General features: G+C 36.4%; 2 protein-coding genes across 6 annotated transcripts in view; both read left to right on the forward strand.

Moving 5' to 3' along the window:
• LOC110835404 (zinc finger protein 236) overlaps positions 1 to 4997 on the forward strand; it is a 31672-nt gene extending 26675 nt beyond the window's left edge. For all 4 annotated transcript variants that reach the window (XM_087353165.1, XM_087353166.1, XM_087353167.1 and 1 more), the window contains exons 22-28: positions 392 to 518; positions 871 to 983; positions 1794 to 2067; positions 2154 to 2433; positions 2786 to 3255; positions 3517 to 3730; positions 4139 to 4997. In XM_087353165.1, the coding sequence (XP_087209291.1) occupies positions 392 to 518; positions 871 to 983; positions 1794 to 2067; positions 2154 to 2433; positions 2786 to 3255; positions 3517 to 3730; positions 4139 to 4734 (2074 nt within the window). In that variant the 3' untranslated portion in view covers positions 4735 to 4997. The remainder of the gene's footprint in view (positions 1 to 391; positions 519 to 870; positions 984 to 1793; positions 2068 to 2153; positions 2434 to 2785; positions 3256 to 3516; positions 3731 to 4138) is intronic.
• Positions 4998 to 5869: 872 nt separating this feature from the next.
• LOC110835403 (CDGSH iron-sulfur domain-containing protein 3, mitochondrial) lies at positions 5870 to 9133 on the forward strand. 2 transcript variants are annotated; one of them, XM_022075567.2, is made up of 3 exons: positions 5870 to 6365; positions 7818 to 8003; positions 8710 to 9133. In XM_022075567.2, exons 1-3 carry the CDS (start codon positions 6267 to 6269, stop codon positions 8881 to 8883), a joined length of 459 nt encoding a protein of 152 aa, XP_021931259.1. In that variant the 5' UTR covers positions 5870 to 6266; the 3' UTR covers positions 8884 to 9133. The 2 variants fall into 2 exon arrangements, with proteins under 2 accessions (XP_021931259.1, XP_021931260.1); XM_022075568.2 differs by having other exon boundaries at positions 5871 to 6513.
• Positions 9134 to 15794: the final 6661 nt, after the last annotated feature.

Genomic DNA, 15794 nt, shown 5'->3' on the forward strand with positions numbered 1-15794 from the left:
TTACTTAATGAGCGACCCTCGTACATCTGTTGAATGCTCTGCATCTCTACATTTTTACATTTGCAATAAACAGACAGAGTTAGGTGAATTTGGGATCGCTTAGTTAGTAAATTGACTGGATGTGATTTAGAAAACGTCAATTTGATTTCTGGAAGGAGCGAATTTTTCTTTTTCCCATTATCTCCAGCCTCCTTACAGTGGGTAGTGTGCCCTGATGATAGATGCAACAAGCACCTCTGAAATGTTGTATTTCTACCAGACTGTATAGCGCAACAACCCAGAAGACAGCCAGCCATTTTCATACTCACCACCACTAGAACCTGAAATCTCAAAAATCTTATATGAATTTTATTTCATGATGTAGATTTTTAATCTTTTGTCTTTTTTCCAGATGCAAACAATGCAGCCGTGCATTTAAGAAGTCATATCATCTGAAAGAACATGCAAGAAGCCATGTAGGAAAGAATTTAAGCTGTACTTTATGTGGAAGAAAGTGTACTACCTTTGGTGCTCTCAGGGTAAGGAAATGAAACCATGATACAAAATATAATAATAGCCTCTAGATTCCTCATTGACCGTGTTATTTTATAGAGATATTTTGAAACTAAGCATTTGTATTACCTAGTAGGAGTGACTTTCAAAGTTGGTTATTTGACTGTACAGTTATTTTATTACTGCTGCAATATTTCCACCCCAAAAATTGTTTCGTATTTCTTCCGATGTCATTCGCCTATTTCCGACCTTGCTCTGTTGAGTGTTATTCGTGTTTTAGAGTTTTATGTGAAGTTCACTTTTCATTCTTTACTTTTATGCACAGTTGATTGGATTATGTGTGTGCATGTACATACATATGAAAACTTCTTATTCTAGGCTCATATGAAAACACATGATGGCAGTAGAGATTATGAATGTGACCTATGTGGTTGTCAATTCACAACAAATGGTTCACTGAAACGTCACATGGTTGTCCACAGTGATGAAAGGTACTGTAAGCTGCGAGGTAAAAATATATTAATGGTGGGAAGAATGAGAGTCCTTTGCAGATCATGAAAGAAATCATTGAACTAACAGATGGAGCCACAGCCTTCTGTATATATTATAACAGAACTAAGAAAAACCTACAGGATACAGTGTGCACACTCATGCATGCACTTGACAGTGGGCTAACACAACTCACCATAAAGAACTTGCAAATTAAGAAATGTTACGAGGGGTCTCAGATTTGGTGAACACTGTAATGAACCGTTTGGTTCCATGAAAGGTAAAGAATATCTTTGGTAACTGAGCAACTATTAGCTTCTCAAGAAGGACCGTGCTCCATGGAATCAGATGGACACTTAGAATTGAACAAGTTATTGGTAGAATTTTACCTTTGACATTTGATTCACCACCTGTGGATATACCAAACTAAGCCATTTCCTGTTCAGTTTCAGTTTGGTACACAGATGTTTTAAAGTATAAATAAAGCCTAAAGAAGTGTTTAAAAAATAATTTTTAGTATTTTCTAATGGTTTTAAATTTGAATATGTAAGAAAACTATCATAAACACATTTCAGTGAAAACCTATTCTTAATAAAAGTAGAAAGCGAATTTATTGTGTAGTTTAAAGGTAAAAGTTACAGACAGCACATCTTATCCATTCTTCTGTGTGTCAATATTTCACAATTATTTAAAGATGATCAGAGTTGCCAAGTGTGTCATAAATGTTTGTATCAAAGTTCTGTGTGCTCTGAGCAAAGGAAGTTTGAGGACAATGTATTAGACTTTACTATCTGGAATTTCTTTCTGTGTAGGCCACTAAAGTGTTCTATCTGCGATGCAGTGTTTCGGACTGACCATCTGTTACGCAAACACATTAAACTTCATGAACCAAGAGAGAGAAGGGGGAAACTGGTTGCAACCAATCTAATGCAGCCACCACGTGGACGTCGACGTGCGGCTGTCATCCGACTCACTGCAGAAGAAACTCAGGTTCTAGCACAACAACCCCTTGACAATGCAGCCACTGTCTCGGAAAAAGTGCTGATTGCTTCTGTTGCTGAGAAAGATCGCATTAGTGAACTGAAGGTATTGGCTTTACTGAGAGAAAGATCAGATGGATGGATGCTTTTATTATTAATTAAGAGTACATCTTTCCAAATTTTTTCCCTTAGGATCCAGAGCAGCAGTATAATATGGAACCAATTCATCCGAACCAATGCAAATACTGCCCAAAAAGCTTTCGAAAGCCATCAGATTTAGTGCGTCACATTCGAATCCACACAGGAGAACGCCCGTACCAATGTGCTTGCTGTAATAAATGCTTCACTGTCAAATCAACTTTAGACAGTCATCTCAAAACACATGGAGGACAGAAGCTTTTTGCTTGCCATGTCTGCGGCTGCCTCTTTTCCACAAAAGGAAGCCTCAAGGTTCACATGCGTCTGCATACAGGTTTGTCCTGCTCCTGATATATTGCCAGTAATTTAATTAACCAATATGTAATAAGTGACTATTATCTTTACTAGAAGAACCTTGTACCATGGAGTTAGTTACAGTATTTAACTATTTTTTAAGGAGTGCAAATAATTTGTGACAGTTTACAATGACTAGCAATAACATATGATCATCAAATGACCAGTGAAATGCAAAAAGAAATGTTAATTATAAGCTGACATACAACTGTAGGAGCATTTTTAGTGTGTCAGTTATATCAGCATACAATGGGAAAGGGTTAAGCTGATTGAGGATAGACATTTGTGACAGTGTTTCCTTACAAATTTTTCTTTGTTTTTGCGTGATTTAGGTGCCAAACCTTTCAAGTGCCCACTCTGTGAGATGAGATTTCGTACATCAGGTCACCGTAAAGCCCACCTTATGTCTCATATGAAGCATGCAGCTGGTGATGGCAAAATTCCATCTCGGCTTACCACAACTGCACGTCGGAACAAGCGAGTTCCCGAGCAGGAGCAGCAACCGGATCAGGCAGAGGAATCGCAGTTGCAGAATGCAGCAACCAGCACTGCATCGGAGCTGGTGACTGAAACTATGACGCACATAACACTGGATCCTGCTACACTGAGTAGCCTGATACCAGGAGAACCATTCAGCTCCTCATTGCTAACCACAACAGCTGATGGAAATCACTTTATGGGAAACTTCCAGTTACAGCTGAGTGATGGTCTACAAATAGCAGGAGTGGATCCCTCTGGAACACTCCATTCCTATACCACACAGGCTATCCAGCTGGATGAGGCCCTTCTGCAGCAGCTCCAGGTATTGTAGTTCATACATCATGAAAAACCAACAGTTTCGTTATCTCATTTCAGCTTCCAGCTGTGGAATGTAACAGTTCTTGTCTAATTTATTGGCCCCAGTTTGTCTTTCAGAGAAGCAAGAAATGTTTGTATAAAACCCATTATTAGTTATTAATTGTTGTTGCATGGATATATAAGAAGATGGTCAAATGCCAATAACAGAACACGTTGTGAATTTGTTTATTTTTGTGATAAGATATTTTGTTCTTGTGATGCACAGGCTTCAAACATAATTATCCAAACTACACCAAGTAATGGCCATTTGCAAAATCCGGCAGAAGAGGGCCAGACTGTTGAAGATCAGCAGCAGCAACACGACACTGTAGATGCCAGTGCAGAAATGTCAACTGTCCGCTTTGAAATCCATACAGATGAACATGGACAGATCATCAATATTCAACCAGCAGTGCTGCAAGGAATTCCTTCAAGAAATGGTAGGTCTCGCTGCTATGTATACTAATAAGATATAACCTTGTCCTTCTTCAGTTTTACCCTCAGGTTCCTAAACTCCAAATTTCTTCCTTGATAACTCATAATAATGAAACCCATGTTTAAAATTATATATTTTTCCAAGAATTTCTCACTTATACGCCCTGTTCTCACCTTGTTATATGCTATCTTCAAAACATTCTTCAGAAATAATTTCCTGTTTGAATATATTAAAGTTTAAAGTCAGTTTCATTTAATTAAAACATTTTTATATTGTGTTTTAAGCAGTTTTTTTTTACATTTTTTAAATACACACTGTTTCAAAAAAGTCTTAAGTAAACTTTATGGTCCTGAATCCTTTAGTTCTGGAGGTCTTGGGATGCAAAGACAATAATGGCAATTTAATTTTACAGGAGGAGATATAACGTTTGATCTGACAGGTGGGTTGGATATGGAAGTAGTGGAAGGAGACCAACAAGCTCAAGCATCTCGCTTCCGTGTTACAGACAGCAGAAAGGAGCGGCGGACTCTAGTGGCTATTGGAAACCAGTTATCTAGTGGACAGAAAGATAAGGAATGTGAGGACTTCTTGTTATTTCATGATTGTGCTACGTGTGGAAAACATTTTTCAAAACCCAGCCAATTAGAGCGCCATACCCGTATTCACACTGGAGAGCGTCCATTTTCCTGTCCCCTGTGTGCTAAGACATTCAACCAGAAGAATGCACTCAACACACATATGAAAAGTCATACAGGGGAACGCCCTTTCCCTTGTCCCTACTGTCACTATTCCTTCACCCAAAAGGGTAACCTTAAGACGCACATGCGACGCGCCCATCAGTTCATTTCCTTAGAGCTAGGTACAAACTCAGCTACGACATCTACCACTTCTCCTTCCACTCCTACTCGATCATTGCTCAAACCCAAGCAGCAAACCACGCTAGATCTTGAGAAGGTTGTAGGAGATTTGTTTCCACAGATGAGGAATACCGCTCCTGCTGATCCTTGAATTCTGCATTGCAATCACCAACATTAAGTACAAATGAACATTCATTTAAGCAATGTGATTAATTAAAAGTTGCCTTTAAGATATTACAAATAAAAGGTGTCAATTTAATATATATATATATACACGTGTATGTAAAGTAAATAATGTAAAAATTGTAGATATATTTTCAAATGTTATCAATTCTTTTGTGAATATTTTCATCATTTTATATATGTGACTATGTTTATGTAGCAGAAGTTAATAAAACATGAAAACAAAAGGAAGTTCTTATACTTTGCTGAATTTCTTGATTTTTCCTAACAATTTGCTTACAGCATATGTACTCCACACTCCTGGTCATATTTACCAGTTGAAGCTTAGAAGAAATGTTTAACTGTGGGTTAATTTAAAGGGCTTTAAATTACCCTCTACATGTTTACTCATTTGAGAGAGAAGTATGTTTGACATTGTACAGAAATCATCAAAATGTTTATTAGACATTAATACTCTAGTGTCATTATTGAATATAATGGAGTAGTTTCAAAGTATCTTCAGGGTTATATTTTTATCTGTTCTTAAGATGTGTTCATACTAATTTCTTTTTTGGTTGTCTGTTTCCTCATTCAGATCATAGATATTTGAATAATTCTATGTGCTCATAAAGTATGTGAAGATCAATCTAATGACATCTTGGGAATTTCATTTCAATTTAAATGCATGAAACTCTTTTTTAAAATGGATATATTAGTAACTTCGGAAGGGCAGAGTAAGTAACGAATGTTCACAACTGAGAGATGAGTTTTAAAACCTTCATGTTGTGCTATAAAATGAGATAGGTTGACCGTTTAGTTTTTCCGTGGCTCGATGGATGTGGGGCGGGGGGGCTGAAATTTTGAAGGTTGAACTGCAGTTAATTTTATCGACTGGGCTGCTGCATGTCGCCGTTCAGATTGTCAACTGCACATAGGACGCAGCACAGAACGCAAGACGACCACCAAAGACCGGCTCTTCATTTTACAGCTCGTTCAACAGATAGCGCAAAGAATAGAATTTATTTACATTTCAATAATTCATCTTGGGTTCAAGTAAAGAATGTTGTGCATTGTCATAGCACAAATACTTGTTTCTAACATAAATATAAATTACATACTTTTGACAGCAGTTTAATCAAAAATAATTACACAATAATGCATGACCACTATTGCTTACACGTATTTATAATAGCTGATAATTTTTGGTTGAGGTAAATTCTACTATCGAGTAGGAGTGAAACAGGAGATACTATTATAATGCTGGTTTAAACTTCTTTATATCGTGATTCAGACATTTTATAGTGAGGCGAATATAATTGAATACCCTAATTCCAGCATAGTAAACGCCGTTTTGATATTTAATTTAATTTTAAGCGTTTGATTGATTAAATGCACTATCTGTGATATAGGCTGAAACTGCTTTTCGTGTAATCCATGCCTTTGGTTGTGTTTTGTTAATTGTGGTTGGATAAGTGACCGGAATGGTGTCGTAGTACAGTTTTCGTGTGTATATATAGCAAAATGATCTTTACCAGAGTGTTTGTAGGAAATATGTTGAGTAGAGGAAACAGATTATATTGTAGCCAGCGTTCTAGTGGTATTCTTGTCAAAAAGAAAGAGGTATGAGTATTGAACTCGTTGTTTGATGTTATGATTCGACCAAGTCTTGAGTAGGAGGGCCTGTATTTATTTACATTGAAGATATTAATTGGGTATCTTGTCACCACATATACTTTGGTTGCGGATGGTGGAGACGGTCACACTGATGGTGGGTAGCTGTTGTGTACTACATAAGCTGTCGTCGCAATAGAAGTAGCATGTTACACTACAGGCTTGGATGAAACCTTTGGAACAACCCAAGCAATAGAAAATGATGTGGACTGAATTCGTCTAGCTGAAGATAGGCGCTAGTGGTAGTGATGTAATAGAATAGAATAGAATATTTTATAAGCCCTTCATTGTACAAGTTCTTACATAAATATTTGCATTATTTAAGAATTTTAAATCCATAAATTCTTATACAGTGTAGAAAGAATGAGATAGAAGGTAATCTCACATTTTTGTCTTAAATACTTATGTATCATGAGTTAAACTTTTAATGTCAAATGGAAAGGAATTGAATAACTTTATCCCTGTATAGTAAATGATACTGATTTCTGGTAACTAGTTAGGATATCGTTAGGCATATGGAAGTCATGATTATGCCTTGTTTTTATACTATGTATGTCAGAAATTCTCTTAAAACTTCTCTGTGTTTCCCACAACAAATGATAGTAATGAGATTAAGATTTCACCCTCAAAGGGAAGTATATTATATTTCTTAACTATCCCTCCACAGGAGACCTTTTTAACACCCAGCATAATTCAAATGATTTTCTTTTGGATTTTACATACTCTTCTGCTGTGTGTTGAATTTACCCAGAACATAATTCCATATGACATGATGGAATGGAAATAAGCAAAATAAATTAATTTTGAGGCATATATTTTTATAAATGGTATGATTGCCTTCATGGATTTGGGATATGTTTAAATTATTATGAATTTTTAAGGTCAGGAATTTACTTATTTTATTATCATAACTTTTTCAAGATTGTTGCATAAATAATAATACTAGTGAAGTGAACTTGTAACATGTTTACAGAATGTCTCCTTGATCTGCCTGAGCATAAACCCCCATGACATCTACCACCAAACTTTTTGTGATATTAATTTTTTGTTAATGCTTAATAAATTGCAGTATAACATCAATGCATACATTGTAGAAATTTAAAAAAGCATAAGTTCAAATATCAGGAAATTATATATTTTAATTTTTCTGGTGCAACTGGTGATATTTTGATAAATCCTGTAACTGATCAAAACATTGCTAAAACACCAAGTCACAGGAAGGGTGTATTTGTCCTGATGCTTGAAATATCCAGCCATGAAAACATGTGGAAATGGAGTTATAGTTCTACCTACTTAATCTTGGCACCAGATGGAGGTATACTGTATAGTTGTAACGTGATCTTTCTTTCTTTTTGCGTATCTTCTCTTCATTTTAACAGTGTTGTACATCCATTTTTCCAGGTGGCAGGACACATAAAGCAGATATCTGAAGATGAACCTCAGATTCCTCAGAATCCATTGAAAGCTGTTCATACAGCATCTGCTCAGCCAGAAAATGGCAAAATTTATGACAAGAAGCCTTTCAGAATGAAATTTCAGAAAGGAAAGGCATATTTTTGGTGTCTCTGTGGACAGAGCAAAAGCCAGGTATTAAACTGACATACTGTTTGATAGTAGATATCAGGTTCCATGCTGCAAATACCATAACCTGCAAATTGGGCATGATCCTGAACCAGTTCCATCCTCACAAACTAATTCTCTAGATTCACCATAATGCCATCCTCCTGTCTCCTCAGTCAATCAGATGGTCAGTTCCTAAGAGTGTTCCCCACCAGACTTTTGTATGGATTCCTTGTCTGCTGAATGCTTAGCCAATCATATTTAGCATTCTGGATTTCACTGCCCTGACAATATTAGGTGATGTGTAAGTCAGACTGTCTCATGTGGTACAAATTTTAAAATTTAGTGCTGTGCAGCATATTATTCTTGTAGCTCCTACAGTTTAAGGTAATCCATCAAGGAGCGCTGTTCATTATGAGGTGCAAAGCACATTGATATCATCTGATGTCACATTGTGGTGGTTGGTTCTTCTACTTAATATTTGGGAGGTCCTTGAGTTTGAATTATGACCTATTGACTGACTGATCTTACTTTGACTTACTGGGTTTCCATCAGTCCCTTCAAGCAACTAGTGCTGATATAGTATCTTAAAACATGCAATAACAATTCATGTAATATAACTCTGTGTACCTGTGCAGCTGAAAAGTATTATTAACATCCCAATAGTTAATTACTGAAATGAATAATCAGTAAGCTCACGTATAATACTTCATGTTATTCTTCGTTGTTTCAGCCATTGTGTGATGGGACTCACAGAAATCCATATTTGAACATAAAGTTTCGGCCAATAAAATTTATGGTGACAGAGGACAAAGAATATTGGTTATGTAATTGCAAGCAGACTTCTAACCGGCCGTTCTGTGATGGAACACATAAACGGGAAGATATTCAGGCAGCTATTAAATAACAAATTTTGTGAAGACATTAGACATATATTTAAAATACAAACATATTAATTTGATGTACCTAGAATCTTTGGTAAATATGTATAAAAGTGAGAATCGCTACACAAATGTTTTGTGGACATTTATCCTATAAAATAACTTTCAAGCTATAGGAACCAGAGTTACTTTAGTGGTACAGGTTAAAATATATTTCACTAATGATGTGAAATAGAAATAATACATTCAATAAAGATTGCATGCAGTAACATGAAATATTACAGTATAATGATTACCACTGCTGCTTCATATTCAGAATTACATTTCTTCCACATCAGTTTTCATAGCTGTGACACTGTAATTTGGTTCTCCTGTAATTCTACATGGCATTTCCTTTAGTACAGATACAGCAAATATCATTCATAGTTTGGCTTCCAGAACATTGTTCACAAGAAAAGGGTGTGCTGCAGAAAGATCTGATTGGATTTAAGACTGGAAAGCATTTTGAGAGGAGGGAGAAAATAATTTAACATGCAATGAGAATGGATTATTTTAAAAGAGGTATAAAATTTCCTAAAATTGGCAGATTCCAAAATGATTAAATGAGGGAAAGAATAGAATGAAGAAACCATAATAAAGACAGTTGAAAGGAAAGATTGAACTAATATGGACATGTAATGAGAGTGGAAGAAGACATTGCCAAAAAGAATAAACAGTGTGTCCCAAACATCATGCAACCCAAAGTTGAATATCATGTTTAATATACATATTAAATTATAATTACATTAATTACATCAAACATTGAATGTTTCTGCCACCATGTTGTAGACATAACTTAACCCAGTGCATTGTTTATCATTACTGGACCCAATTCCTCAAGAAAATATAACAAATCAAAAAATTGTTGACTTATTTGGTACAGCAGTGTCAAGAAAGTGCACTAGATGTGCCTGTTTAACTGCTTCATACAACTGCATGCAGAAATAACATTCAACAGCGTTGATGGCATTATGCAGTTGACTGAATATGAAGAATCTTAAATGTTAGCATTCCTAGTTCTTGAGGCTCCCATCATAACTTCCTCCACAGTCTTCAGAGAGGAGCTTTATTAGCCTCAGAACTCCACTGTGAAGAATCTTGGTCTTTATTAGCACCAGCCCACCTTTAATAATAATCAATCTAATATTTTTTATCTTCACATTTATAATTTTACTATCTTTCAACAACTTTTATTTATATGAATAGATGCATACCATCTTTATGCAAATTATGCATTTTATTCCTGCCTTTCACATTCACTGCACTGACTTTGATGGGTTTAACAAGGGCTTAAATTATTTACTCATCTTATTGTGATCAGTTTTCTTAATACTGTAATACTACATAATATAAAATAATGGGTAAACATACTCCATATTCTAATACACTACACAGTATGCAAAGTTTTAAGATACGAGCACAGTTGCATAAAATATTTGCATCCAACAAAACTGTAACTGGGGTTAATGAGATTTATAACATCTTCCATCAGCAGTTTTCAAGTGAAGTTTGCCATGCAAGCATTCATTGAATCCCTTATATGCTACACAAGATATATTATTTATCTAAATGTATTTGGTGATTGAAACAATCAGTGAAAGAAATGTGTATCACTATTTATAAACAGTTAATAAAACTAACTATTCTTGGTCTTTCAGTGGTAGAGATTGGTGTTAAGAACTGAAATATACTAACAGACGAAAGCTTCTTTAAATAAAATCCTTCACAGAAAATACTTAAGTAACATTAATTTTAAATAACATGGTTATGTGGTGATCAGAAATCTTCTAGGATCTACAATCATTAGGGTGTAGAAAGTATTTAATAGTACGTACCATGTTTTTATTTAGAGTATGCAGTCAAAAAGGAAACTTGGTAAGGTATTAAACCTGGTTAGTCCTCCCTTTTTATTGTTTTGTTCATAAAAATAATGTAGCTGGTGGAAATACTTGAGAACTACTGTCTTAGGTCAGTTACTACGAGTTATGTGATATACATATCTTGTTATCTACTTAGATAATGTATTATATTTATGTACTTTACATACCTCTTTTCAATTCTACAAAATGTAACTATATTCATTTGCTAGTTCCATAAGTGTTTTCTTGATCCTGGCGATACAGTCCTAGGAATGATCCTAAAACAAATAATGTTTTACAGTGCCGTTTGATAATACCCGCAAATACTGCCTGCCATAAAGCTTTCCTGCTTTTGTTCTTTGGATTAAAATCTCCACAAACCTGAATGGAACTTTCATTACACATACTGATTATAGTTCTGACCTTTCAGTTGACCAATTTCTCAACCAAGGAGTCCTATTAAAAGTATAACAAAATGTAGTGAATAAGAAACCCACTACTATAGTCCCATAAGAGTATGTTGTAAAGTCACCCATATGACAACTTTAATCTCACAAGACAACCTCATAGTTTCATTCATTGTTACAAATATGATACCTCTGAGATGCATTCAAAGTTCTGTCCTGTTCTTATATGTAAGTTTAAATAAAATAATCTTTAGCTGTGGGAATCAAAGTAACTCGTAACACTTAGTTATTACTGTTGGTTATTTCCCTAAAAATATATAAAAAATAACTGACAAAGAATTAATTGCATAATATATAAAATGTGCATCAATGTATCATATGTTTGACTTTAATTACCATTTGATGGACACTACAGTTGTTTTACCCAAATATGGTTGCACATTTTATGTTCATATTTGTATATATTTTGTACACTGTCTTCTAATAGCGTTCTTACTGTTGGAACCATAGTTCTGCTTCTTATCTCCTTAATGCACTAGTTTATAGGGGGCCTCATCATTTCTGAGGCGAGGTCTTCTAGTGGAAGTGGCACTTCTAACAGTGGACTGGAACTTCTTGATTGATGTGTTGATGAAATTGAAGTTGTCTTGATCCTTTTTAAATTAATTGATTCATTGCTGCTACTTTCACTTGCTGACACATGATTGAAAGTTATTATTGGCTTTGGTGGTACTTTGACTTCTTGAAGTTCTAATGCATTAATTTTGCTGGTTATTACATTTATACTACTTTCACCACTGGAATTCCTATGTGTTGTTTCACTTTTCTGAGTGCACTGACTGCTTCCTATCTGGCTGTTGTCATTCACCTTCCTTTGTTTATCCTTCTCACAGTGGTCCTTTAGCACTGTCTCGTCATCTTCACTGCAAGAAGGTGGACTAGCAAAGAAATTGTTGCTGTTGATAGCATTTTGGTTACTATCTTGATTGTTGCTCCCAGTTGCTCCGTCACAGCTAAAGGAATGATAAGAAATGGTGCTGCAGTTGTGACTAGATGATTTCATAGAGCCAGCGATTACAGATGTGTTATCATCACAGTCATGACCATCCCCACAACTAAGTTGAATCACTTGTTTGTGGTGTTTCTGGTGATAAATTCCATGTGCTTCATCAGTTTCATGCTGTTTCTGTTGCTGAATAATGTCATTTAGTGTCTGGACATGCCTGTGGAACAGATAGTTGTATGCGTCTTGCAGGTAGTCTGATTTCTCTAGCAGTCCACTTTGGCTTTCCTGCCCCTGCCTGGCATCATCTGTACTGACTGGTTCAGCCATGGTAGATTCGTGATTTCTGGATGTGAGAAGCCTTTTCAGCATTGCCTTGGCTTCCTCTGTCGAAGATAATACTTGTGAGGCTTCTTCTATGGGGGAATGATTACCAGGAAGATCCATTGTACACATCAGCAAAGGTTGTCTTATGGCGACACTTCGATTTTTCGATTTGGTTTTCTTTTGGTACATGTCATTGGAAGGTTTTACCTGTCGACGATGTACTGAAGCTCTACAAACCCCACCACTGATTATTTTACTATCTCTTTTCGTTTGTGCCTTCCTGTCCTCTAAAATTTGGGCTGTGAAACAAGAATATGTTTTATTTTGGTTTCGTATACGCGATACTGTTTCTTGGCTTGATAAGTAAGAGAATCGATGTTGTAGGCATATAGGTTTGCCCACTAAAGTGAATAGCTGTCGAAGCCCTTGGTAGCTATCATTTCTGTCACCGACTGCAGAACTGCTCTTCTTCTGTCGCACGCCTACCGATCTCTCCAGCACTGGTCAGTCTACTACAGAGCAAATCCAAATGTACCGTTTAAATAGCACGCAGTCAACCAGATATGCTTTAACACCTCGCACTACCTATTGCTGACACATCACAAGAGCGCAGGCGTATGCTTTCTTTGTCGGTATTTGACGTCATTCAACTCCAAAGCGCGTGCAATCATTCCGTTATTACAATGTACGGGTGATAGTTTTCGCACAACGAAAGATGTCCATCCGGTGTGTTGGTTTTATCTGCGGCCGGTACGGAACCGACCGTACTTACCAGCGACTCGTACGATTGAACGCCGATCAGGGCGGTTAAGGGATTGGACGAGGGAGGGGTAGAATATGATGAAAGCATTGCGGAAATTTCCGATGCAGAATAAAATAACACAGAGTTAAAACATCTGTTCAGTTTTATTTTTAATGACTCCATATTTTTTGGCAAATTTCCGCGCGTGAATTCATAAATCTAGACATGCTATTTTTATGTTTCATACGTGCGTCAGCCTGCCTCAAAATAGTTGGCAAATGTTTGTAGAAAAGATTTAGATTTCTTGAAATAGAAAAGTGGAATTGGAAAGACAAGTTTTCTTTTGGTATATTTTCCAAACGCATTCTTTGTGACGTTGATAGTCTTTCTTTATTTGTTGCAAAATCATATTTATGTCGATAAAACTAAGAAATAGTTCCAAGTTAATATTGCTTCATTTTATTTATATTTTGTCTTTGTCTTCATTTCCCTCTGTGTCGGGTCCCGGAAAGTAGGCTGTCACGTAAAAGAAGTATGATGGTTAAATGTGTTTGCTCCTGTACCTAAGCACAAATCCATTGAGGCTTGTATAAAAGTAAATATTTAAGCAGGATTCACACCGTAACAGTAGACAACAGGCGATGCGCGATAGATGCCACTTTTGGGGAAAGTATGTGAACAGTTCACACCGGAACCATAGCGATATTTTTTTGGTTCTTTATTATCACTCCGTGATTGGTTATTCGTTGTCCAAAGCAGTTTTTCTGCTATGTCGCCTGTCGCTATGGAGGGTGTGCAGTGATTATTTAATTCCTCGACATTTTCATGCAGGAAGTGATGAAGAAGAGAAAATGCAACTCCAGGATTTGAACCCATGCCGTGAAATTATCACCAACTTATATGTCTATCATATATAGTCTTACGCAAATTTTCTGAGCACATGAACCATAATTGAAACATCGGAATGTAAATAGATTACAATGGCGTGAAGAAGAAACAAAAATAGCACAGACTCATTATTATTAATGCGTCAGAGATTTGTGTGACGCACGTTCAGATAACGGTAACAGTGAAGTGTTAGGGTCCAGGTGAAATACTTGAATGCGTGCATCACTACTTGCGGCGTAATAACGTGAACAAGTAGGCCACCATTGTCTGGTGAAAGGAATGGTAGACTACCCGTAGTGCAGAGCAAGTTTCATGCTTCTTTTCTGTTCCATTCTTTCTTCTTGGGCATACCCTGAACGGTGCATCGTACAAGGAAGTAGGGAGGTTCACATTCTAAAATTGGGTCAAGCATTTCCAGTCGGAAAGTGCTTCCAGTAGAGTTTATAGCACAAAGAGAGAAGCGGAGATTATCGATCTGAATATTATTCAGACACTAAATTTACGGTCGTCTATACACGTATTAATGTCTCCTGGCATTAATACGATGTCTTCAAATCGCAGCCCGAACCCCGTCGAATCTCACTCCAGACCATTGACAACACTTTGTGGCCACGACAACGAACCTTCGAGTTACATAAAAACGAACAATTTCTTTACCGGCCGATCAACAACCAAAATTTGTAGAAAGTCGCTTCACTGTGGAGTCAGTTCAGACTTTATGATACTTTTACAGTTACACTGTAAAGAATGTAAGGTGGCTTCACAGAAATAATAGCTAGCTCACTTCTACTTCGTGTGACGCCAGACAAATCCAGTTGCTCAGCCAATGGACGTCATTTCCAGGAGAGTAAATACCGTACTGACGTCAGCAGGATCTAAGAATTTACTTACAAATCATAATTTATTGTTCCCCGCGTACCCACTTGCGAAATCTGTTGTTATTTTTCTGAAATAGTGTCGGTAACTTACTATGGACAGAGAATCCTGAAAGGCGATCCATATACGCCACATTTAGACACTGTGTCTGTATTGGAACAAATATACAGAACTCAAATCATAATACGTAATTATAAAGACTGGAGAATTTCGGATGATTACTTGTTTGTGTGCTACACACAAGCACAGTGATGCCTACCAGTATCTGCTTTTGTGGCCGTCCTCCCACCCTATTAGTAGTTCACGTAATCATGTGTACTTCGGCAGATTTGTTACGAAAATATAATTGTGTTAATAATTCTGGATGCCATATTCAGTTGTGAGCGATATTTGCACGAAGTTCAGCAATTGAACGCACAATATCAAGGTCATGTCTGCTCACACCTATCTTCAAAATATTTTGACGGATTTCGATTAAATTTGGCCTCCATTGCGCGCAAGTCGATCCGTGTGTGTTTTCTTAAAATCCTATCATCATATAACCAATATATAACTTTCATTTTAGACATTCTTTGGTAGGGTGAATACTTATGAATAAAAGGAATCATAATTTCAGTATCAGGGGTGGAGTGTTCATGTTAAACGTGTTAGCCCAGCCAAAACGAAAAATTAAAGTCTTCTGTCTTGCAATCTGCGAATGAGAAAGAAGTTCCCATCTTGCACAAGAGTTAAAAAAAAAGAGCTTAATTCTTGGACAGATGGAGAAATAAAGATGTGATAATGAAGTACTGTAGGC

Source organism: Zootermopsis nevadensis, unplaced genomic scaffold, assembly GCF_977971745.1.
Source record: "Zootermopsis nevadensis isolate Lab colony 2312 unplaced genomic scaffold, Znev_1.0 Znev_ptg000021l, whole genome shotgun sequence".
Taxonomy (NCBI): domain Eukaryota; kingdom Metazoa; phylum Arthropoda; class Insecta; order Blattodea; family Termopsidae; genus Zootermopsis; species Zootermopsis nevadensis.

What these genes read in the sequence shown, in the direction of transcription:
- LOC110835403 (XM_022075567.2), top strand. Translation starts at nt 6,267, where the DNA reads ATGATCTTTACCAGAGTGTTTGTAGGAAATATGTTGAGTAGAGGAAAC. An exon ending in TTCTTGTCAAAAAGAAAGAG is followed by an intron (nt 6,366 to 7,817) that starts GTATGAGTATTG and finishes CCATTTTTCCAG; the next exon opens with GTGGCAGGACACATAAAGCA. An exon ending in GTGGACAGAGCAAAAGCCAG is followed by an intron (nt 8,004 to 8,709) that starts GTATTAAACTGA and finishes TCGTTGTTTCAG; the next exon opens with CCATTGTGTGATGGGACTCA.